The sequence below is a fragment of the Perca fluviatilis genome, chromosome 15 (assembly GCF_010015445.1).
Source record: "Perca fluviatilis chromosome 15, GENO_Pfluv_1.0, whole genome shotgun sequence".
NCBI classification, from domain to species: Eukaryota; Metazoa; Chordata; class Actinopteri; order Perciformes; family Percidae; genus Perca; species Perca fluviatilis.
In genome coordinates, this window is record NC_053126.1 from 26,815,032 (window position 1) to 26,840,339 (window position 25,308).

At 40.8% G+C, this 25,308-nt stretch overlaps 1 protein-coding gene across 1 annotated transcript in view; it reads left to right on the plus strand.

The window, feature by feature from the left end:
- jupb (junction plakoglobin b) overlaps positions 1-25,308 on the plus strand; it is a 146,266-nt gene that overhangs the window by 74,995 nt on the left and 45,963 nt on the right. Inside the window, exons 2-5 of the mRNA XM_039825170.1 lie at positions 11,832-11,886; positions 13,311-13,544; positions 22,046-22,299; positions 22,396-22,634. Of these exons, the coding sequence (XP_039681104.1) occupies positions 11,871-11,886; positions 13,311-13,544; positions 22,046-22,299; positions 22,396-22,634 (743 nt within the window). The 5' untranslated portion in view covers positions 11,832-11,870. The remainder of the gene's footprint in view (positions 1-11,831; positions 11,887-13,310; positions 13,545-22,045; positions 22,300-22,395; positions 22,635-25,308) is intronic.

Sequence of the window (25,308 nt, forward strand, 5' to 3'; positions counted from 1 at the left end):
CGCCGCACATTGTTTTGTTGAAACCGCACGATTTTTATGGTTGCAATGGTGCTGCGCCTAAACACTAAAGAGGGAAAGTTGCCTATTTTCAACCCTTTTCAAGCGAATCATAATTTACCTTCGGGTAAAGGCGGGTACTGTCGCCAGGCATCTGCATGTATGGCAGTATAGAAAATTGGCAGACTTTCCCTTAAGTTACCAGCTAACGCTAGGGCTTGCTAGCTAGCTTGGTTAGCATAATGGTACATAAGGCATTTCTAGGCGACCAAAATGTTCCAATTAACTTTGATTAAGTGAAAACACAGTGAGAGGGTCAACGTTTAAGACAAGGACATAACCCCAAAACAAGTTCAGGGCTATTTTAACGTACACAGGTTGGCCATGGTTAGCATTGCTAAGCCTCTGTCGTGATTGGCAGGTCGGCGTGTAGCTATGCCCTTAAGCATTCCCTGCTTTATCGTAATTTTAAAATAAATGGGACCATAATTTACTAAATGAACATCATGCTATATTGAAGAAGATTTTAAACTAGTCATTGAGACCATAGACTTATTATGAAAATGTTTATTAATGTAACACATCAAGTGAGAAGTAGGGTCATTTTCTCATGGACTTCTATAGAAAATTACTTATTTTTTTGGGCCGCTGGAGTTGCCCCCTGCTGAAAAATAGATAGAATGCAGGTTTAAGGTACTTCCGCATTGGCTTCACTTTTCAGACCCGGAAGCTTTGCACTTTATTTTTACAGTCTATAGAAGATACTTTTTTTTGTTTTTATACGGAAACAGGGTAAAATATGTATGTTAGTAAAACCTGTTGTGGTCAAGTCAGTGACAGAACCCCTGCCAACTAGTTACGTTTAACTGCTTCATGTTCACGTGTGAATTTTTTAATTTTCTTCTGTCTCAAACCATGATTGTGCTTTTGGTTGCTGTTGAGCCATGTGCCTTTTCTTTGCCACCTTTTCTTTCTTGACCTCCTTTCTGGGCTGTACTTGGGCTGGCAGTGAAACATCCTTTAACTGCAACAAACATCAACCACATTGCATTGCGTCAATTGACAGCTCTAGCATTCACCGGACGCACCAGACAGACAGTGGTAGTCAACATCCACATGCTGCGGAGGAAGGTCTGGCTAATCCCTTATGTGAGAAAAACATGCTCTGGTTTATTGGCATTTCTTTAAACCAATCACAATCGCCATGAGCGGCGCTAAGCTCTGCACAGAGACGTTGCAAAATAGTTGTGCGAGAGAAAACTCAGATTGGACAGATAGTCTAGCTAGCTGTCTCAATTTACCCTGCAGAGATCTGAGGAGCTGTTAACCATAGTCCTCATAAATCCACCGTAGTTTAAAATTCCAACACAAAGAAAGCGGAAAAGACATGCATCCAGCAGAGTTTCCTGCGACACTGGAGCAATCGCAGAAGTGTAACGTCAAATATATAGATATATATAAATATATATAGGGTGACCATTCTACCTCCAAGCCACAAGTCACACCAGATGAGGGTAACCAGACATTTACATTTCACACATTACATTATTGATATATTCAGTCCTTCCAGAAAGAGTTTTTTTGTGATTGTTGCAGGCCAAAATCCATGATTATGCGGCACGTTTTCTTAAAAAATGCGATGGAATATGCAGGATATTTATGCAATTTTATGCACTAAAATTAAAAACTAAAATTGCGGGAACTTGCAAAATCTGCGGTTTGATGAAAATGAGAAAAAAAAGTGATTCCCCCAACACCCTGCTTTTCGATGATGTTCACGTTGCGTAATTACGTCCCTTCATAACGTTCCCATGGCAACAGGAGAAAATGGCTGCTCTTGTGTGAAGTAAACGAAACATTTTTAAACTTTATGCTAAGATATATGTGACTTTTTTGCAACGAAAATGCGCATATTTTGCGCGAAAATCTGCAATTTATGCGGTGAAAGTGCGGCGTATTTGAAAAAATATGGCCCCCACATAAATATGAAAACTTTGTGATTATGCTTTGAATTATGCGATCACATAATCGTGTTTTTCTGGACGGACTGTATATTGGCTTGATATAAATATTAAGCCAATATGTCGGATGTGGTTACAGTGTACATATTTCATCAACAACACCTGGCTGATATGTGAACCAGACCACATCATGACGTGTTCTGACTGATCTGGTCCTATTGAGATTTCGATTGTGTTCTGCATTGACACAGGCATCAACATTCCTGATCCAGATAAGATAAGATTTGAAGATACAGATCACATGTTTTTATTAAGATGAAAATTATGCCTCAATTTTTTTTATTTTTATTTATTCAGGGAAGGTTCACTGAGAGGCAGCCTCTCTTTTTTGCAGGATCGCCCTGATCGCATTCACACAGTTATGCATTCATACCTGGAAGCTGCCCGGTACAACCACAGTCTGATCCGCTGGCCACTGAGCAGCTCCACTGGAGCAGTTGGGGTTAAGGGCCTTACTGGCACCTCAGTGGTGGTGATGAGGGAGGGGGACAAGCACTGCTCTTTCACTTTCCCCACCCAGATTTTATCCTGTCAGTATGGGGATTGAACCGACAACCTCCCGGTCCCAAGCTCGCTTCTCTAACCTTTAGGCCACCACTGCCCAAAAATGGGCAGACAATGCAGTAGCAATGTCTGTCTGTAGCCCTCCTCTGACCAATAGTAGAGTTAGACCTGCTGCCCAGAGGGAATTAGGTATTCCAAAGTCTGGAAATCATCAGAACACTAGGTAGGATAAAAAAATGTTTCAATGTCATTGGGCTTAACCTTTTTGCCTATAGTGTAAGTGGATATAGCATTAGTCATCAAAAGAGCTGCAGTCATCATCATTGGTAATGAGTAGCTCGCTTTCTGCAAGCCTGCCTCTATTGATTAACCAACGCAACAAGAGAGGTGGTCACTGTTAATTTAATCAGCAAGGAGGCACGCAATGAAAACTTTTACATTTAATTTTCTGCTGTATTCATACTGTTCAAGGCATCTACTGATGTCACCCATATGCAGAAAATGTGTTGTAATTGAGAATCAATTGATGTATGTTATCAAATCAGATATGAAGATACATTTAAACTAGGGCTGTCAAAATTAATGCTTTAATAACGAGTTAATGCAAATTCCTTTTAACGCCACAAATTAACGATTAATGCATGTGATGTGGGCATTGGGCCGTACTGTAGTTTGGCAAAACAGGAAGCAATGCAGTAGTAACATTGTACATCCTAGCGTTGTGGATGGCTAGCAGAAGCCGTAAAGTGCTGCGGTATAACATCCAGACGATCACCAGACCCGCCATCCGTCTGGCTCGCTGCAGTGGAGTGAAGCGCAACTCCTGTCTGATCTAGAGGAGACCCGCTGTGTGCTGAAGCTGTTCCTGGAGAGTGTGATCCGTGATGCCGCCAGCTAACACTGAGCACGCCAAAAAAAAGAAGACTGCGACCGAGATGGATGTAGTGTATGCTGCATTCTGTGGCTCTCTCCACAAGACAAGTTATTTGCATGTACAATATGTGCGATTAATTTCCGAATAATCGTGAGTTAACTATGGAAATCACATCACTGACATATTACCACAGTATAGGCCTAAAGTCGATTTGGAGAACATCCTACCAATAACAGATGCATATATAAACATCCAGCAGACACAGAACAACATAATCACAGTCATTTCGATTCATGTTATGTCCACCTGATGAATGGAAGTCCAATGTCCAATGTTCTTTTAGCTCTGGTTTGGTCTCCAACATGTCCTGAGAGAAATATCTTCCTCTGAAGCTGCTAAATGCTCCACTATGTTCACCAGCTAACTCTTACTGTGTCTCTCTGCGGTTTGCTGCTGAGCAGGTAGTGTACAGTGGATTTATCAGAGCTACTGCTGGAAATTATGCTGATGAGTGAAGAGTTGCTGTGTGCCGTAAAGCCAATGCAATGAGCTAAAAGAGGTTAGAAAATCCCTGCAGAAGAACTGCAGAGGTGGTTATAATCCTCACTACATTGTTCACATTACACATTGTTATTTGATTCATTGTTTTTTTTTTTTTTTAAGATTATGTTTTTTAGGCCCTTATTTGTATAGGACATCTTAGACTTGAAAGGGGGGAGAGAGAGAGGGAATGACCTGCAGCAAAGGGCTGCAAAAGAGTCAAACCTGCGGCCGCTGCGTCGAGGAGTAAACCTCTATACATGGGCGCCCGCTCTACCAGGTGAGCTAATAAATAATATTGATTAGTGCAGAATGTTGATATTTGTGTTTAAAATAGAAGAAAATAACAAATTTGTATTTGGCAAATTTAGATCCAGTAGTAATAGTCAGTGTATTGTTAATACTTTTTTTTTTTTTTAGACAGAACAAACGTGCTAACAAATAACAACATCAAACAATGACAAGGGAAACAAAACATAGGGGTCATAGTGGTATAAAGTACCAACACATTCTCACTCCATTGCGTAAAATACAGACGTGGTTTAGGAAAGAAGAACGCGATAGTTGGGTTTAGGAAAAGATCGTGATACAACTAACATTTCTGTGACGTGGGACACGAACCCCGGTCTCCAGGGTGAAAGTCACATGTTGTTTGACCCATCCACCATCCCAACTAACCTCCCCAATGCAAAATTTCAGCCTTTAATACTGCTCGCTACCGTTGTCTCTCTTAATCCTATGTCATCTTCACGCGCCGCGGAGCTGCTGCTCTGTCCGGTGCGTTACATACACACGCTGAGGGGTGCTTATTGCGTCATATCTGACATTCACTGTATTGGAAGTTATCATACTTTCGCTGTTGGATGAGAAACTGGGTTTTATTGTGTATAGTTGTTTCAAATTGGGTTTTTAGTAAGCTAAGTTCATTTTGTGTTTGTTCGTTTGGTTTGTCAGCATATTGGCATGTTAAGTGTTTGATTTTTTCCTCTAAATTATTTTCTTCTTTCTGTTGCTGCTTTTTCTTAGGTGATGAATATGATATTATTGTTCCTCTTGTTACTGCTTTGCCTGTTTCCCATAAAAGTGATGGTGAGTGTTACGCCCCAGTCTAGGGGTGCCTAGGACGCAACATGTAAAGGCCCCATCTTCCCCGTCTCCCAAGTAGCCACAAACAATTCAGTGATCAGATAAACAAAGGAATTTATTTTACATAGAATAAGATATATATGTAACAAATGTATAAAGCTTCAGGGTGACTACCACCAAAAATAACAAACAAAACTATCCTAACTGGGAGAAAAGAAACTAACCTAACAAACAAAAGGACAAAACAAAAGACAAAAGACTTACCTCCCTAACTAACAAAAACAGGAGAAAACAAAATCAACACACTTGGAGGTCCACCCTTACTAAACAAACCAAAAGCAAAAACCGATCTAAACCAAAATTGGGCAAAGCAAGAGTGTGGCCAGTTGGGAGCTGAGGAGAATGAGGAATGTCTGCTGTCCACCAGACGCCGCCATCTTGGCTCCTTATAACCGGGTTGCTTCCCCAGCTGCAGCCAATCACAGGGTCGGTCCTGAACTCCTCCTCCAATCCACGGATGGCTATGGCACACCTTCATTTGCATATATAAAAACAAAAACAAAAAAGAAAAACACAGGGCACACACAGCACACACACAGCAGACCATACACAAATATGACCACAGTCATAACATGAGATTTCTGGAAAGTGGTTCATTTCCATGAAGGATGCCCACTCTCTTTCTATCAATGAGATAAAGTCTGAATCTTCTAAATGGGATGTATTTAAATGCCATCTTGTTGGAGATTTGACATACAGTTGGTTGTTTAATGAGAGAGAGACAGAAGCATGATCACTTATTGTGATTGGATGAATTGTGTTGTCTTGGATGTCATGGGTGAGTGAGTTGCTTATAAGAAAGAAATCAATTCTGGAGGAGGATTGATGGAGAGAGGAGAAGTATGAACATTGTCTAGATGAAGGATTTCTCAATCTCCAACTATTGCCAAGTCCAAGTCTTATTACTTCGCTGGAGTGAAGGTTCTTGAGTTAATAGATGCACTTGACCAGTCAACTATAAGGTTGGTAACAGTTTTAAAATCTCAATATTTGTTGAATTGTAGAGTAGAGAGAAAAAATTGTTGTTAGGGCCATTAAAGTTTGCTTATGTGTATGATGTTTGGTTGATAGTTGCATTGACAATAACATATCTTCTATCTGGATCTATGATGCATGAGTTATGAATGAATGGGATGATGTTTTTATTTACTAAGACTGAGACACCTCTTTGTCTGCTGTTAAATGTTGATGACAATATTTTATAACATTTTGTAAATTTAAGATATTCTAGGTCTGAATTTGTGAGATGGGTTTCTTGTATAAAACATATCAGCCTTTAATTTCATGAGATGATTGATGACTTTGATTATTTTGGCTTGCATGTGGAAACCACGTACATTCCGTGTTATGATGTTAAGTGAATGCATAATTGTGTGTAAAGATAGTCTTACTTTAAGTTAAAGAGGATAAATGAACGGGCGGAGGTGGGGTCTGGTTTGGGGCGAACTTAATGAACTGCCCGAAGTTGCCTGTACCTATACCATGAACAGCAGAGTTATAGTTGTTATAGGACATAAAAGTGCATGGTAAACACACAAAACATGATGAACAACATAAATGAAAACAATGACAGAAAAGAAAACATGACAAAAGACAGAGATGGGTTTGTTAACTCTTCTGTATAGCAATACAGTGAGTTACCTTATTACAGACGAGCGATGCAGGGTGTAAGGCGTAAGAACAAATAATCAAGAGTGTTCCATATGGCTGTTATTTAGTCTGTTTAGAAGAACCATGTTTGTTTTTTTGAGTCTCAACGTAGCTCTCTGTCGATACACAGTTTGTCAACCACGAGTGAAGCACGTTTATTATTATTATTTCTATTTTCTTTTAGGATCGGATATAGTATTTTACAGAGTTCGTTGATTTCGCGTAGGAACTGATCATTGAGTCCAAATTAAGTGCCTTTAAGTTCCTTTCCATTGCATTTAACCAGTTATTTTTGTTGAAAATGTTCCAATTTTGCAATGATGGGTCTAGGCCCTTCTCTGATTTTTTTGGGCAAGGCGGTGGACTCTGTGGAAAGTTTTGAACGGTCCTAGGCAGTATTTTCAGGTGAGTTTCCATGAAGTTTTTGATGAGGGATTGTGGATTGCCAGGTGTTTGTTCGGGGATGCCTGAGAAGATATACTTATCACACATGGAACATGGGTTTGTATGTCCAGGATAGTGTCCTTCATCAGTTTGTTTTCTTTGGTAATTGCGTGTATTTGTTCACTTAGTGATTTAATGGTGGTACAGTAAAAAAAGTAGCAGTTTATATTTCGAATGTTAAATTTAACCTCTGTATTACTATCTGAATTAAGGATGCCACTGTAGTGGCGATTTATCCTCAGATTGTTAGGTTTGCGACAGAACGGACCCAAATGCAAGACAAAAGGGTTTATTAGGATAAAGGAGAAAAGTGAGGGAGAGGGTGTCAGAGAAGGCGGACACCAGGGAAGGCATGAGGGCTGAGGCTGGGGAAGTAGAGGGAGCTCTGGGAGAACGGGGAGGCCGAGGGTGAGAAGTCCAAGTAAAACAAAACAGAAAACTCACAGCCAGACGGACCCAACCATCGCACAGATTGAACAAAGAAAAAATCAAAATCAAACAGCCACTGAGGCACTGAAGGAGTGAATTTTACACAGATCGGAAACATTCATTGTCCAGGCAAAATTGAAGGGCGGGTCTTGGCGTGACCATAGTAGGATTCCTAATATCGCGAGCGGGGGCACCGTGAGCGCTGAGCGAGCAGGTACAATAGTGTGTTGTCGTCTATGGAAAAAGATGGATGAAGCAAAAAAGCTGTCGGGGGCTAAAAATAGAAAATAAAATAAAAATAAAGGAGATGGCATTTCAAGGGATACAACAGCAGTTAAAGGTCCCATGACATGCTGCTTTTTGGATGTTTTTATATAGGCCTTAGTGGTCTACTAATAATATATCTTAAGTCTCTTTCTCGAAATTCAGCCTTGGTGCAGAAATACAGCTACTAGAGCCAGCCCACAATGAGCTTTAATTAGTGGGTGCCATTACTGTGTCTGTAGCTATTGAGGAGGAGCAAGGTGGAGGGTGGGGGTGTGGCCTTGACCAACTATCACTTTTCTCGTTTGAAAGTCATGATGTCTCTCTCTCATGGGTGGGCTAAATTCTCTGGGCAGGCCAAGCAGAGAAAGAGGAGGTAACCTTTCTCCTTATGACCTCATAAGGAGCAAGATTCCAGAGCGGCCCATCTGAGCTTTCATTTTCTCAAAGGCAGAGCAGGACACCCAGGGCTCAGTTTACACCTATCGCCATTTCTAGCCACTGGGGGACCATAGGCAGGCTGGGGGAACTCATATTAATGTTAAAAAACCTTATAAAGTGAAATTTTCATGCCATGGGACCTTTAAAAAAAGTGGATGGTGAAAGGCAACCGGTAGGATTTAAAGTGTGACGTCTGTGCTTGGAGGCTTGCAAATATTCATGTTAACAGACTAAGACTGGGAATGTAGCAGCCAAATGGGGATTTACGGCTAGCTTAGAATATGCAAAACCGAGGTTGCTATGTACAATAGATGACAATAATCTGGAAAGCATAACTAATGCAATAACTCTGGTTTACCATGGAATCATGCATATATTTTGTTTTACCATTAGCTGTCATACATATTCAGGCTATAGTTACATCTGTTGGGTGACATGGAAGCTGTAATTACAAGGTCACATATCTCTCTCTCTTTAAAGGTCTGTGCTAAGTGGCTTTCCATATATATTTTTTTTTCATATTCCGATTTCAACAGCAGCGCAACCTTACTGCATAATAGTTGTCTTATCTGATGCCATCACTAGGCTGATTTAAGAATTGAATTTAGGCTGGTATATTTAACTGTGAGTTCATTCCATTCAGGTGTGAGGATGGCGGATGAGGAAAGGCAGGGGAAGGCAACAGGTATATCTAACGTTAGGTGGAAGTGTAGGGGGAGCCACTTGATACCAACAGATAAACTAATATGGAAAATCGATGACATAATGTTTGTTTGACAATATGTCTTAGTGGAGAAGAACACAGGCAAGGAGTGAATGAGACAGACATGAGATCGGCGATGGTATCACGTAGAGATGAGACCAGTGATGACATCAGGTAGGAGCCAAAATTGTTGCTGCATACCCCTCTGACACTGGGTAGTTGCGCCCCTGCACATACGTAAACTGACGGCCTCCTCTCATGGCCTTCTGTAGGCTTCGTCACTTTCACATAGACACTCGTGCAAAACAAATTCAGTCTCTTCAGTTGGCCTCTCTGGCCCCTCTGCTACTTCGCCTTTGAGTGTAGTGACCTTGATATTCTGATATCCGTGCTGAGAGAGAGACCCTTCACTTATGTAAAAACATTTTCTCAGAAACTTTAAGTGCTATACAGCTTGTTATGTAGAGTTATAAATTGTATTGCAAAATAACACAGTTTATATTGTAACATAGTACCATGTTGGGAATTCGTAGGGTACAGATTCAATTATTGGCAAATTATCAAAGATGTTTTATCAATATTAATAAAGTTATGAATATGTGCATTCATAACTCCACCAAAATGACAAACAATCTAAACAGGGCACCACCCTGGAAGTCAGGGAACAATAATCAAACTGTGATGTTCCCTTTAAAATACAGATCTTAAATTGGTCAATCTATCTGGTATCTTTAAAGGAACAAAAGGAAGGAATTCAAGCACTGACCTGTGTTCAACCAGCAATTATTACCACAAAATACACAAAACAATCACAGACAACTGCTATTTAAAATATAGTGGAATTTATTAACTTCAACATTATCAATGGCCAATCAATAATCCTTCGATCAATTAAAACATGCTGTTTTATGGTCCCAGGAGCCAATGGGAGATCAGAGTTCTCGGACCTGTGGCCATTTTGTGCAGTAACACTTATGTGTGACTTGCAGGCTGTTGCTGGAAAATGGGTGGTCAACCCTCTTTTCTGAGGAGAGATGTATTGGAATTTTCCATGTAGGCCCTTTCTTTGTCTCAGGCCCATTGTCTCTGAGCACATCTTGGCCAGAAATCCTTTGTTTGAAAAAGATAATATTTAACCCACTACTGGATGTTTCCAACACCATAATGGTATATTTATTTCACTCTATACACGCTAACATTATTGTTTTTTTAAATGTAGTCTGTGTAGTGGACAAAATTGACAATGCACATTTAGGGTTACATTGCAGCCCGGTCTGCGGCTGCCGGTTACAGCGTTCATGTTTAATACTGGACCAATTTAAAATTTTGTTGTTCCTATCAGTCACTTACACACAAAAACATAGGAAAATAGGGTCCAGGTTTAAAAAAACGAAATTACGTTAAGTGGTTAGTCTTGACATTGGCTGTCATGAGACCATTTTATTTGTTTCATGAATATTTTCCTTGACCTCAAGTAAAGAAAAACATTTGGAATCATAAAGATGTCACAATGTTTGATTACACTGTCAAATGCTTTTATAATGGTGTCATGAATGATTCCCTTGACCTCAAGTAAAGTGGAACCATTTGGACTTGGTCATTAAAATGTCATACATTTTGTAAGACTAGTTTAACGACAGTGAATACAGTACCAAGGTGATTTACTGAGTTTTCGACAGATAGCTTTGGGCTACTTCTTGCTAAAGTACCTGCTAAATGCTGCTAACTGTAGTTGGTTGCCATTAGCTAGTCAGCTCGGTTAACAGCTGACTCAGCCACAAGGTGCAAGGAGCAAAACCCGAAAAGGAAAACCATCTCGATACTGTATTTCCTGTCTTAAAACTGGCCTCCCTGTCAGTCTCAGAGGCTTTTTTTGGTCTCATTCTGGCGACTCCGGCCGTGTTCAATCACAGGGAGCTCCCAGTCCATGCTATCAGTCCCAGAGTCAGCTAAATTGGTTAAGTTTAGGCTTGAGGAGTGAGATTGGTAAGGGTAAGAATACCAGGGTAAGCTAATCAGAGGCAGAGAAGCGAGAGACATGCCTTCGCCATCCTACGAAACGCAAATTCCTTTGCTCACCGTTAACGGTTAACAGAGCTCCCCTCCAAGTAAACACAGGGGCCAAACAGCCTCAGAGACTTACGGAGGAGGCCAGTTTGACGATAGGGAATACAGTACCAAGGTTTCTTTCTGGGTTTGGCTACTGACACCCCAGGGCTGAGTCAGCTAATGTACAGCTAACTGAGTCAACTAGCAGCTAACTACAGTTAGCTCTTAATTTAGCAACAAGTAGCCTAAAGCTAACATCATATGTCCAAAACATGTCAGTCTTTTGCACTTCATGTAAAGTGTTACCTAAACTACAAGTACCCGTATCACGCTTTTTATAGACTGAGCTGCCTGCCGGTTTCCTCAACTTGTCAAGTCGACATGTAGTGTTGACAAGATCATTCACTTCACCACCCACCCACACACAAGCAATGACCATATTAACAAGTCTGTAACCTTGGCATTGTAAAATATCTTGGCAGCACTAAAGTGAAGCTATTTAATTATTTTTTTGTTTATGACTTGTTTATACTTCGGAAAAATGCCGAGGTCCGGACCTCCGTGCTCTCAATGGTGGGTGCGGCCATTACTGACTGAACTGATGAACTGTGCAGAATATGGGTATATTCCTGGTGGAATGTGAGAAAAATTAATTCTGTATGCTTTGTAGAATATGGTGATTAAAACCTTAATCCTTCAGAAAAGGATTCATTTGAATTTTGTAGGCGATCTTGTTTGAAGACCTAATGTTTCCTCTATTTCCCTGCAGGTCAGAGGTCAGTGAAGGCAGTGGTACCAGTTGGTGGAGATGATGTCCATGCAAAGTAAGTGCTCTCTCATATTCATATAAGCACATATTAACATTAATGTTTAACGTCTGATGTTCCTTTGCACCTAAACAGCTTACTGTTTTAAATGGAGGTGATAATGATTGGGCTGTCTGATGGTGTTGTTACTGGGTACACCTGGTTGATTCTCACATAGTCTTGCATTGCCAGCCCTATCTCCACAGCGCTGCGGAAAAAGGTCTGGCCCCTCCACACATACACTTCTGGATAGAAGAAAAAAACGCTCTGGGTTGTTTGCATTTCTTTGAACCAATCACAACCGCTTCAGCAGCACTAATCCCTGGTCGCAAAAAAGGGGGATCTGTAAAATAGTCTCAGGAAGGAACTTGTTTTAGTGGAACTTTTGCACCCCGCTTAAGAAAGGCCATATAATATTAAATTAAGTTAACTGTTCACACAATACTGTAACGTGAGCTATTTAAATTAGCTGGCTACATGGTTAAACGTAATTTGCTCTTACCAGTGTATCGCTGTGTGTATTTTGTCCATAGCATATTCCCACCATTAGGTCACAAAACTTCCCAGTTAGAGAGGAAATGTGGTACACATATTCTTTGTAAATCTTTACAATCATTCCCCGAAAGAACCAAGCAGGCCTGCCTTTTGGCACGATGCAAATTTTCTTGCCAATTCCAGGGTGTAACGTTAGCTTGCTTGCTCTGAGGTTCTGGTTGCTGTTCTCCGAAGCGACCGGAGTTTAGAACGTAAACACAAAGAAAGTTGAAAGTGAGGGACATTCGGTGAAACTCCCTGGAGAGCCAGAACTATCCAGTAAATTAACCATCATCGATTCAGACTAATTCTCACATAACTCAAACAATAAAGAGTTTAAAAGTAGAAATCCTCATGAAAATATCTGCGAACACCATTTTTTTTGCATCTAGGCCAATTTTGTGTAAACACTGTATATATTTTTATTATGGTTCATATTTTAGCACAATGTTTAGGAATAAAAGTGGTAGTGGTCATAGTAAGTGAAAATGTGATCTGAGATGCACATTACAAAATGTGTTATGTATCTGGAATTGTTTATTAGCTATGTGTGATATCTGTAAAGCTGAACGCAATCACAGTAGTGAAACCAAAGACTTTTTCTGTGAGAGAAAGGACACTATATCTTGGAATGTAATTCCAAGAGATACCGTATGATGCTTTTAAGAAACGATTGGAAATAAAAAAAACTGTTGCAAACAAAAAAACAGTACTGTTACTGTTGACATCTTCCACATCCCCCCCCCCACTGTTGACATCTTCCACATCCCCCCCACTGCTGGAAAAAATCCTAGCGGAAACATTGAGTCTGTTAAGGATATTGAAAAATGCTCAAACAACTTTCTGTATACTAGTATTAGGAGCAGTATTACTAGTATCTGATCTCAGACATGTCTTGTTCCCTGCAGTGAGTGAGGCGAACAGTGTGGTGAAGGTGGCGGAATGGCAGCAGACCTACTACGCCTCAGACTCTGGAATCCAATCAGGAGCCACCACAGTCCTGGATGATGAGAGCAGCACTGAGTACAGCGGCCGTAAAAAGTACAATGGTAGTACTACAACCAGTACTACCACTGCTTCTGCTACTGCCACCACTGGGAGAGAAGGAGACACCGCAGCTGGTGGAATAGAGAGCCCCACGGGTGAGACTGTATACAGCACTTTAAAGGAGACCTATTCTATACTGTTTTCAGATTCATACTTGTATTTTGTGAATGTACTAGAACATGTTTACATGCTTTAATGTTCAAAAAATACTTTATTTTTCTCATACTGCCCATGGCTGCTGCACCTGTATTTACCTTCTGTCTGAAATACTTTGTTGGAGCACCTGTCTCTTTAAGCCCCCCCGGAAAAAGCCGGAATCTTATCTGATTGGTCAGCACTTTTCCGCATGTTCGCGAGTCTCTGGAATCTCCACTTGTGCTGTGTTGTTGCACTCCGTTAGAGCCTGAGACAATTATACTATAATATAATAACTAATAGAAGAATACTACAAGGCAGTAATGTGACCCGAAACTGGGGAGAAAGCAGCCAAGATTACAGGTTTCCCCATATACAGTGAAAGAAATGGACACAGCGATGCCATAGACTTCGACGGACCAGTGAAGTCAATTAGAAGCACATTTCTGGTGATGGCTGAGCGTTCTGCGCAGCCTCAAACTGAGCTTGACAACGTAGATTTGACGTGAGCAACCTGTCTGAAATGTGTAAGTCTTCAGGTACCCGTGCCAAGAGAAATCTCAATCATTCCGAATCTTGCAGAGAAGGAGAGCGTGAGTAGGAGCTGTCCATGAGCGTAGGAGCAGGAGCAAAATGTTGCTGAAATATTTTGTTCCAATGCTTTCATGGACTCTCTATGGGCTTGACTGTATGCCTCCACGTCCCCCCGATTGCCTGCGAGCTTCTCCTGACTATACAATACGGTAATTGTTATGACACAATCGTTTTTAGGAATACGGTTGCTACGGGGCGATAACGTGAGATACAAGGTAATGGAGCATTTCATACATTTTCGTGTTTGTTTAGAAAAAAAGCAATGGACAAATAGAGTCTATAAACGCTTCAGATGTAAAGTTGTTTGCTGTCAAAGTGACGGGAAAATGAATGGGAGTTAATGGAATGCTAGCAGAAGGTGATGGCTTGTTAGCTTCAAAATCTCCCCATAGGAGGTATGCTTTCCGGATGTTCGCTTACTCGCTTGGGTTTCAGCTACTTGTAGTTATTAGTCGATTAAAATGGAATAAAGCAGCACTTTCTACCATAAAAGTCACAGATTAAAGCTTCCGAACCAAATACTACCCAACTGGATATAATTTCAGCAGTAATGTGACCCGAAATTGGGGAGAAATTGACAGCAATGGCAGCCAAGATTACAGCTTTCCCAAGCATGTAATCATTATATAAAGCATACAGATTTGCATTATAGATATATATATAGACAGAAAATGTGGAAAAGCACAATAGGTTCCCTTTAACGCTACAGTTGGTAACTTTTAGAAAAACAAGTTTTTGTCATATTTTTCTGAAACTTTCATAATATCCTGACAGTAGGACATGAGACAGATAATTTGTGGGGGGAAAAAAATCATGTTCCTCTGCCTCCTAGTGCTCCTATGGCATTTGCAAGATTTCACCGCACCCAAAGGAAAGCAACCAATTAGAACTGAGGAGTCTCTAACGCAGTGTCGATCACTACTTGTGGGAGGTTCCGATCAAACCGTCAAACTAGGCAGTGCTGATCAAATGTTAATCAAGATTCTGTTACTGCATTGCCTGTTTCTCGCCTCTAATGTTTTCAGTAGGGCTGTCAAAATGAACGCGTTAACACAAATATGTTTTTAACGATGGTTAACAGGTTCTGTTATGATCGATCATGAAGCCCAGTGTAACTGTAGAGTTCTCTGGTTTATCAGTGAAGTGCACACACTACACAGCAGATTGGCGTCTCTGAGCGGGTCCAACAAGGGTTGAATGTGCATGGACAGGTTCCCCTTATTAACGTCTTTTATTAAATATCTGTTTCCTCACTGTGCTGCATTTTTATGAAGAGCGTAGAGGATTGTGATGTTTATTGCAACTTTAGTAACATCTGCTGCCTCGAAACAGCGCCACTCGTTTACCGGAGCCGCTTGGAGACGGTGGGACAACCGTAGCCTACGCTCAGTAGTGTTGATTGGCTGTTACTACCTCTGTGCTGTAATCCGAGCTTCTCCATTCTTTGTTTTGATAGCCGGTCTGTTAGTGCATGTGAGTTCATATAGCCGTGAAAAAACAGAAATTTCACAGATTAGGGTTCAGTCTGTGAGAGCCAAGTAGAGGCAAACCCAGCCCGCTGTTTTTCTTCTTCAGTATTTTAAGTACCACCGACCCCTTGAACTGAGAGAAGTAAAAAAGTATTTGGTTTCAGAAGTTCATGTGTCTGTTTTGGTTTATTTCCATATCATTCCTTCTTTCTTCACTCCCTTTGTCTTTCTTTCTTCTAACATTCTCATTCTATCTCTCATTCCATTCACCATCAGATGAATAATCTCTATTTTTGTACATCTGTGTTGCTCTTTCTTCTGTATTTATAGTTCTCGTGTTTGCTAAAATAAATTAACTGATGGAATATCATGTAATATATTAGTCAATTTGCCTGAACATTAATTTGCTGGCTCATAATTTGGTTGTTTTTTTGTTTGCCCATCAATCTGTCCGACACACATTATCCAAGGATTTTTATGGAATGTATAATCAGTGTTAATTTATTATGTTTAAAATATTTGTCAGTTTCTAACATAGAAATTGTTAAGGTTGTTGTGAGTAAATGCAGGTAAATGGTTCAGAAGAAACCATTTTCTGCCATTCATCCGTCTTTACTATAAAACCAACTTTATCTACAGTGTGAGATAATCTATCACAGTCACTCTGTTCCACTCCGCTTCTCACACATCACATGACACCCACGGGAAGAAATTAAAAAAATTACCTCCAGGAAACAATTCCTTACAAACATGTTGCCTTACATAATTTTCTGTCCCACCTGTGCTGTTAGATGAGAGAGCCGGCCGTTTAAGCTCAGTTTGACAAAGTGATACTTGTACTTTCAAAGTAAATACATATTAATAATTCTTATTACATATGGTGTACATAGAAAAATGTCAACTAAATGTAGACCAGAATCCGTTTTTTTGCCAAATAAGTACTTACAAGTAATTTGCCTTGGTGGTTGGTGCATACATAAACAAACACACATTTGAAATACCAAAACAAATATATACAAAATAGCTGTTTAACATAACAGTAATATATGGGCTATAACACATCATAAATACAACATCTTATGTGGTACTTTCCTTCCCTTGTAAACTCCCAGTCCTCTCCACCAGTACTGTACTTAAAGGGTAATTTCAGATTTATTTCAACATGGAGCCTATTTTCCCACGAATTGGTGTCTAAATAGTCTCGCATTGCCAGACCTTCCTCCTGCTGTTTTTCCCACTGACAGACTCAGATTGTTATTCTAAGTGTCTGATAAAATTATGGAAAGGATCCCTACAGAAAGACCTTTTTGTCAAAGAGTAAAATCATTTTTGTTTAACCAGAAATAGCTCCAAGATCACTAACCCAACAGACTTTAAATAAACAATACTTTTAGCATATTTCCACATGTAAATCCCTAAATACTCGTTAACAAGGTCAATCTCTGTAGGAATCCTTTCCATGATGTTGTCAGACACTTAAAACAATAATCTGAGCATGTTAGTGGCAAAACAAGCACAAACAAAAATCAAGAAAAGATGACAGTGACTACAATTTTCCAGACCATACAACAAAATAACATAATAGACAATAAACTATAAACCAAATAAACATATATAAATGACACCATTAGCCCATCATACATGTCTCTCCCCAGTACAAAGCTTCTTAGGAGCCCTCCAGAAAGCTCAGGTACTTTCCCAATTTTCTAGTATAGACATCCAGTCTAGAAAACCGTTAATAAGACATTTTTTCAAATGCCCACTTCTGGATTGACGGCAGTCCTTCTTTCCTCCATCCTCTTAAAATAATCTGTCTGGCTATCATTAAACTAGTCTGGACACAGCTTCTTATGTGCTTCTCCATCCGGTTTAGGATTGATCCATCTCCCAGAACAAAAATTCTTGGGCTGAATGGAACCTGGGTTCCTTCAATCTGTTATAGGTTATTATGTATCCCGACCTCGACCTTATTACAGGACCACAGGACATGAAGTAATTGGCTGTCCTCTGTCTTACATTTCCAACAATTTGGTGTGTCTTTCAGACCACTTCTAAACAATCTGTAGTGAGTCCAATATAAGCGATGCATATTCTTGAACTGAATGAGGACCTTTTTTTATTTCCCTTACGCAGTTGTTTAATATTCAACAGATGAAAATAATAAAAATAATAATAATAATAATCAGTTCAGACAGAAACTTTTTTCACCAGGCAACAGCAAAGGAAACTATGTCACAATGTGCATGTTTATAGTTTCATGTATATATTTAGAACAACTGACTGCACCAAGGAGAGGGACTTAGTTTCACTTAAAAATGTGTTTATTTTGTGAATGGCAATACATCATTTTAATTATTTTGGTGTTATTGGAATACAGAACACTTCACTCAAATGTGTACACTAAACTGAAAAAAACTGCTGAAGAAAAAGAAAAGAGCAGGTGCTCAAGCCCTTTTTGATATCTATGTGGCATGTGCCTGAGTGACAGTGTCTTTTCCATATTGTAGTTTCTGCAATTTGTCATTCAATGGATTGACTCTTATCATATATTTTATAAAAAAAAAGAAAAAAAAAGGTATAACTAGGCGCATTACTTAGTTTTCACATGGCAGGATAAATCCTGCTTGTCTGAGGGACTCAAACACTGGTGGTATGCCACCCAATGCTTCCTTTTTCAGGCGATATTGGCGTTGGCATGGTCTGTCATTAGTTTTGGGGGTGATCACCACTTTTCTGATTAGACCAACATCATTTTTACCTTAAGCCCACAAAGTCATAGGGACTCCTTGTAGCACCCAGCTTTAGCTCCAAAGCATGTGGACCTGTGTAGAGTCACAAGAGAAGTCAGAAGTCGTTCTCAGTGCTATTGAGGATATTGGGAGGCAGGTAGCTAGTCTGCAAAGCTAATTAACCTCTTTCATGGCTCAGAAAAAGACAAGGGGGGCTGATAACAGGAGAGAAGCAGGGACAATTCAGGGAAGAGTACCAAGGCAGGCAGTGCTAACATAGACATACTAAAACAGACAAACAAACCCAGGCCTTGCTATTGTTTTACTGCTAGGAGGATGGGCATATTGCCCCATATTGCACTAAAATGGCAAATCCTGCTGTAGGTACTAAAAAAAGAAAGCAGAGGAAAAGCAGCACATGTGGAAAACACAAAACAGTCACTTACCTTCAAACGACTAACCGTTCCTGTTGTGGGACAAATGGGGGCTGAAGAGAGTCGACAATGTCCCTCAGACGTAAATAGCAAAGGCAGTCTAGTGGTGATGGGGCAGTGGATATGACACATGCCTATAGTGTGGGAGACCCTGGGTCGATTCCCACTGCGATACATCAACCAATGTGTCCCTGAGCAAGACACTTAATCCCTAGTTGCTCCAGAGGTGTGTGATCTCTGACATATATAGCAATTGTAAGTCGCTTTGGATAAAAGCGTCAGCTAAATGACATGTAATGTAGTTTAGAACTTCCTAAGGGGTTAGTTAGCACCAAGAGTCTAGCTCCAGTGACTATAAAAGGTGAAGTTAACTGTCTACTTGATACAGGTTCACAAGTTACAACAGTCCCCTGGTAATTTTACAAACGGCACTTTTCAGAGGAGATTAATGGCTGTAGCTAATGGTTTTCAGAGTGAGAAGTCAGTTGTTCTTGAGCAGCCATCTTCATCACCCTTGACGGGTGGATTAATGGTAAAAGTTGGCTTGGTCTACATTCCCCAGCAGTGGCCCTATAAGCTACCAGTTGTATTCAGTAATGAGTCTGACCACAATATAGTCATTCCTGCAGAGCAAAATTGCAGAGATAAGTGCTTACCAGAGCATCTTGTTACAGGAGCACAGCATAGTCAAATCTCAGAATCACTCCAAAAGTGAGCAGAGACTCAGCTGTCTAAAAAGCAGAGCTTAAACTTCAATTTTGGTGAGTCCACAATTGCATCTGATTGGAAAGAACGCACCACTCAGCAGCTCAAAAACGTGCATAATGTGTTTGCACAACACAACCTGGATTTTGGCTGAACAGATAAGGCAGCACACCACATAAAACTCTCAGATGAAACTTACTTTTAAACAGCGCGCTCGACCAATACACCCACAAGAAATCAAAGCTTTTCGAAAACATATTCAGGATCTTCTTGATACAAGTTATTAGAGAGTCAGAGTCACCGTTTTCAATTCAATTTAATTTATAGTGTCAAATCATAACAAAAGTTATCTCAGGACACTTTACGATCCACACTCTAATTTACAGAGACCCAACAATTCCCCCCAAGAGCAAGCATTTGGTGAGACAGTGGCGAGGAAAAATGTCCTTTTAACAGGCAGGTACCTCGGACAGACCCTTTTGGTGGGCGGCCATCTGATGCTGTCAGTTGGGTGAAGAGTACCCCCTACAGAACTGTTTGAGTATGTTTATCTACCTCTTTCGGTGCAACCCCATCCCTTTTTATGCCTAGGTTTAATACGATACGATACGATACAACTTTATTGTCAGCCAAAGGCTGAAATTCTTTGTACATCCCTGGGTAGCTCGTTTAAAAATGAGCACGTACACATACATCCAAACAGTGAATGACATACACATACATCCAATAGAGGACATACACATACATCCAAAAACATCCAAACATACATAAGATCAATAACACCGACAAACATACATGAGACATTACCACAAAAGACATGAACTCCAAAATAAGCAAACAGAGAAAACATATATAACAACAATACATGACATAAACATACACACAGACAAAGTCTTGGAGATGTATATCCCTGAGATAAATATTGCACTGGGTTTAATGTAGCCCGTTTAGCAATAGGATAGATTGATGTATGAAGGAGTTTTTAAGTCTAATACGATTAAAAGAATGAACTCTAAAGCGTCTGTTTGAAGGCAGAAGCTGATATTCACTGTGCAAGACATGTAAAGAGTCATTTGAAATATTTCTGGCTAGTCTAAGCATACTGTTATTGTGAGCCTCCTGAAAGGAGTGCACTACAGGTAGTCCTATAATCTTTGCGCAAATTTTAATCTGATTAAATAGCTTTGTTTTATTTTTAACTGAGAGGCTACTTAGCCAAGCAGTACTACAGTGAAGCATCATACTCTGAATTACTGATGTGAAAAACTGAGAGATGATTTGACTGCTAGCTCCAAAAGATCTCAATCTACGAAGAAAATAAACACACTGTTGTATTTTTTTGCAGATGAAATCTATATGAGAAGTCCATGAGAGATTGTCGTCTATCATGACATGATAATGCTAGTTGCAATCAATATAGAGTGGAGTATAAGTATAAGTGGAGGGCTTCTCAACCGGATCTTAGAGGGTGTTCATAAACTGGGCGAAAAGGGCCTCCCCAATAGTACCAAATGCTGAGTCCAGGGGCTGCAGGTAAGGTAAGTGCTCACCAATAGTGATGGTCAGAAAATAAAACAGCCAGGTCCGGTTGTGCATTGACTATAGGCATCTGAATCTTCAAACCATAAAAGATGTATACTCTCTTAAAGGTTTCTTAGTCTCCCATGCGTTTTGTTTTGAGGCAGACAAAGCGTCTTTGCTTTGTTTAGTGCAGATTAAGCCAGATTGAGCCATATTTAGTGAAATTAGATAATATTTAATGAGGTCCATTCCAACTCAACATTTGTCCTTTCGGGAGCTAATGCAGAAGACTTAGTCTATATCCTGGACGTTCCACTTCTGGGAATGCTCCGTTGCCGCCAGAAAATCCACAGGATTTCACTCAGTTACTCCGTTGCTTCGGGCTTCCTTTGTGTTGGCATTTTAAACTCCAGTGGATTTATGAGGACTATGGTTAACTGCTCCTCAGATCTCTGCAGGGTAAATCCAGACAACTACCTAGACTATCTTTCCAATCTGAATTGTCTGTTGCACGACTAAAACAACTTCTGAACGTACACGTTCCACCAAAACAAGTTCCTTCCCGAGCCTATTTTGCAGCGGCACCGCAACTTTTCTCCGGTGCTTAGCACCGCCCAAGACGATTAAGGAAATGCCATTAAACCAGAGCACATTTTCCTCCCATCCAGGAATGCTTTGTGGAGTAGCCAGACTCTCCTCCAGCGAGCTTTGGAGGAGCGTCTGGCAAAGTCTGGCAAGATAATTTAAATTAGACACAATAATACATTCTGATAACACTCATTATAATGTTAGCTGAATGTTTAATTAAACTTCATCTCCCGAATTTAATTGCACATTTAAGCATTACTAAACTAACTCTTTCAAGCTTGTTGTGGCCTATTCTTTGCATGATCTTTCTTGCTTTGAGACACACACACACACACACACTAACACACACACACATACACACACACACACACACTAGCAGTCTCATGTTCTATCTCTTTCTCTCTCTATCTACCAATGACAGATTTAGACGCTCAGTACTCTCTAACCCGTGCTCAGCGCGTCAGGGCCGCCATGTTCCCAGAGACCCTAGTGGAGGGGGAGGCAGCCATGCCCGTCCAATCAGATCCTTCACAGCAAAGTAATGTGCAACGACTTGCTGAGCCTTCCCAGCTGCTAAAGACGGCTATAGTCCACCTGATAAACTACCAGGACGATGCCGAGCTGGCCACTAGGGCAGTACCAGAGCTCACCAAGCTGCTAGGAGACGAAGATCCGGTATGCCACTGTCTCACAACTGAATTACTTAGAATTTGCTAACTGAGTTTTCAGACAATTATTCTATTTTACACAGATATTTTCTCTACTCTCCAGGTTGTGGTGAACAAGGCAGCCATGATAGTCAACCAGCTGACACGTAAGGAGGCCAGTCGTCGGGTGCTGGTGCAGTCTTCGGCCATGGTGAGCGCTGTGGTGCGCGCCATGACAACTGCGGTTGACATGGAGACAGCCCGTTGTGCGGCCAGCGTGCTGCACAGCCTGTCGCACCAGAGGGAGGGACTGCTGGCCATATTCAAGTCTGGAGGGATACCTGCACTGGTGCGCATGCTAAGGTAAACATATTTCCTCTAATACCCTCTACTTCAGGGTGTTGCTTTCAAAAATGGGCTTACACACCCTCAACTGCCCCACCCATGACTGCTGCACCAACATTTGCTGCCCATTCTCACACAGGTTTGATGAACAATCTAACCATTTTCCAGAATTGATAAACATTTTTCAAAAATCCAGATTTTTGAATATGCATACGCTACGCCAACCTTTTCAAGAAGCTCGTTGAAGGAATGAACGACTAGCCTAGAAAAAGAAAGCACCCCATCTGATCTGGTGTGACCGGAGAAGCAGAAATCCAAAGTTAGCTAGCGCCCGACGACAAAAGCTAGTTAAGATCCGTCTGCAGACAGTTAAGCTAACTAACATTGATGTTAGTTTGGGTGAGAAGAGGTTTTTAAATGGCGCTATGCCATCCGCACGCACTATTTATGGTAGGTGGCACTATCTGGTGTGGATGGACATGCGTTCACTGGCCAATCAGGATTGGCGTAATGAGATAAGTGCTTCTGAGGGTCGCAGTAAGGCTTGCTCCCCATAGTGAGACATCGAAACGATTATTATGAAAAAGAACTTGGCATATAGCATCTTCAGATGGCCCTGACAAAAAAGTTATCAAAAGGATTTAGCTCACACAACAAATTTTTGTAGCTAGTGACCAAGGCACCAATTTTAGCATATGTCGTCCAAAGTAAATGCTGTCAACTTACAAACAAACATTTGGCAAACACTGGCCATTAAGTGGCGCTACAAATATGAAAAATGTATATCTCATGAAGGGCTTATGCGATCGTTATGAAATTTGAAGGTTACAATCTAGGGCCACTCCTGAGGCCACACCTACAATGTTGTACTGTCAAAATGGCGTGGCTGGAATGAATGTAAAATTAATGTGGTAAGCTTGCATTTTCAATTTACTACAGACCTTGCCCTTATAATATTTCCTGACGGTTTCCTTGCCGCTGTCTCACTTTGGGTTCTACTTTCTCTCGCGTCTTGCGTTGGAGGCTTGGACCCTGTCATACCTGCTTGCAGTTCAAGTTACTATTACTATTCTAAATTTAGCATAAAAAGTAAGGAAATTTGTATTTGGTAGATTATTTATCTGTGGTAACCACTGCATGAAAAGTGGGATTTTCGTCCCCGTAAACGCCCGGAAATCCCCCTAATTTTCGGCAGTTAACGACAATTTACAGCTTGTGAACGTCGCGTTCATCTGTGCCACATATTGTCGGAAACGAACCATGACGTATGTGGAGAGCTCCCACGGAGGTGTGAATAGCTCTAATTAGCATATGAATAGCAGCGACACCGCATCAGGCCAGAGAATGTCAGAGAATGTCTCACTCAGTATTGGATGAAACCACTACTTTTAAACAAGAAAAGTCACTCCTGATTGGTTGGCAGGTCTGTCATGGGTTAGGCTGTAGAGAGCTGAAGTCACGCCCTTCTACTTCCGGTCCATGGGACCTTAATTCGGAAAAAATATAAACGAGAGTCAACGGAGAAGATAATAATTATTTTTTGATCCCGTTTGAATTGAGCCATGGATTACAAATGTGATGTTCGTCAATTTAAAACATTATTTTTCAACCGAAGAAAGTCTCCATTTCTTGTTAAACTGTTGAAGTATAAGACTGTGAAAATACTTAATTAGAAAGACTACACACTTCGCCTGGCACCTCCTCATGCTGGTCACCAGCCTGGTCACACACTGCTGTGGGATGGCATCCCATTCTTGAGCCAGCATTTGTCGCAAGTCAGCCAACGTGGTTGTGTTGGTCACTCTGGCACAAACAGCACGCCCAAGCTGATCCCACAAGTGTTCAATGGGGTTGAGGTCAGGACTGCTGGCAGGCCATTCCATCCTCTCCACTCCCACATTCTGGAGGTAGTCTCTGATAAACCCTGCGCTGTGGTGCAAGCGTTCTCATCTTGGAGGATAGAGTTCGTTCCCAGACTGTGGAGATATGGGATTGCCACTGTTTGTAATCTCATCTCTGTATCTCTCTGCATTAAGATTGCCTCAAATGATGACAAGCCTCGTTTTTTCATTGAGGCAGATGCTGCCCCACACCATCACACTGCCTCAACCAAAAGGTGTTACTCTATCGGTGCAGCAATCAGCATAGCATTCTCCGCATCTTCTCCACACTTTGACCCTACGATCCAATTGCCTTAGCTAGAATCATCCAATCCACCAAACATCAAACGAGTCAATGGCAGAATAAGCTGTTTGGCATTGGCAGAGACGATTTGGCAAATTTTTTATGGGTGCAACCCACATACTCAGCGCTGCTGCTCATCCCACAAATGCATGTTCCTTAAAAGGTTCACCTACTACCTTTTTTTGCAGCTTTCAACCACTTCTAATGTTATCATCAAGGAAAATTATTGTTGACTATATTGTCTTCCAATGACCCAAGTGTGGAACTGGTGACGTCTGTCTCTTTTCAAAGATGCTAATTAGCAATATCCACAAAGTACCGCTGAGGCTTATGGGAATGTCATTAGTTTTGCAGCTACTTAGTCATAAAGTATTGAAATTTCAACCAGATGACCAAACTAGTTATAAGAGGATCAGCAAATTTCATACAATTCATCCTGAGGGGAACACGAATGTCTCAATCAAAGGTCATGGCAGTCCATCTTAAAGTTGCTGAGATACAGTATTTC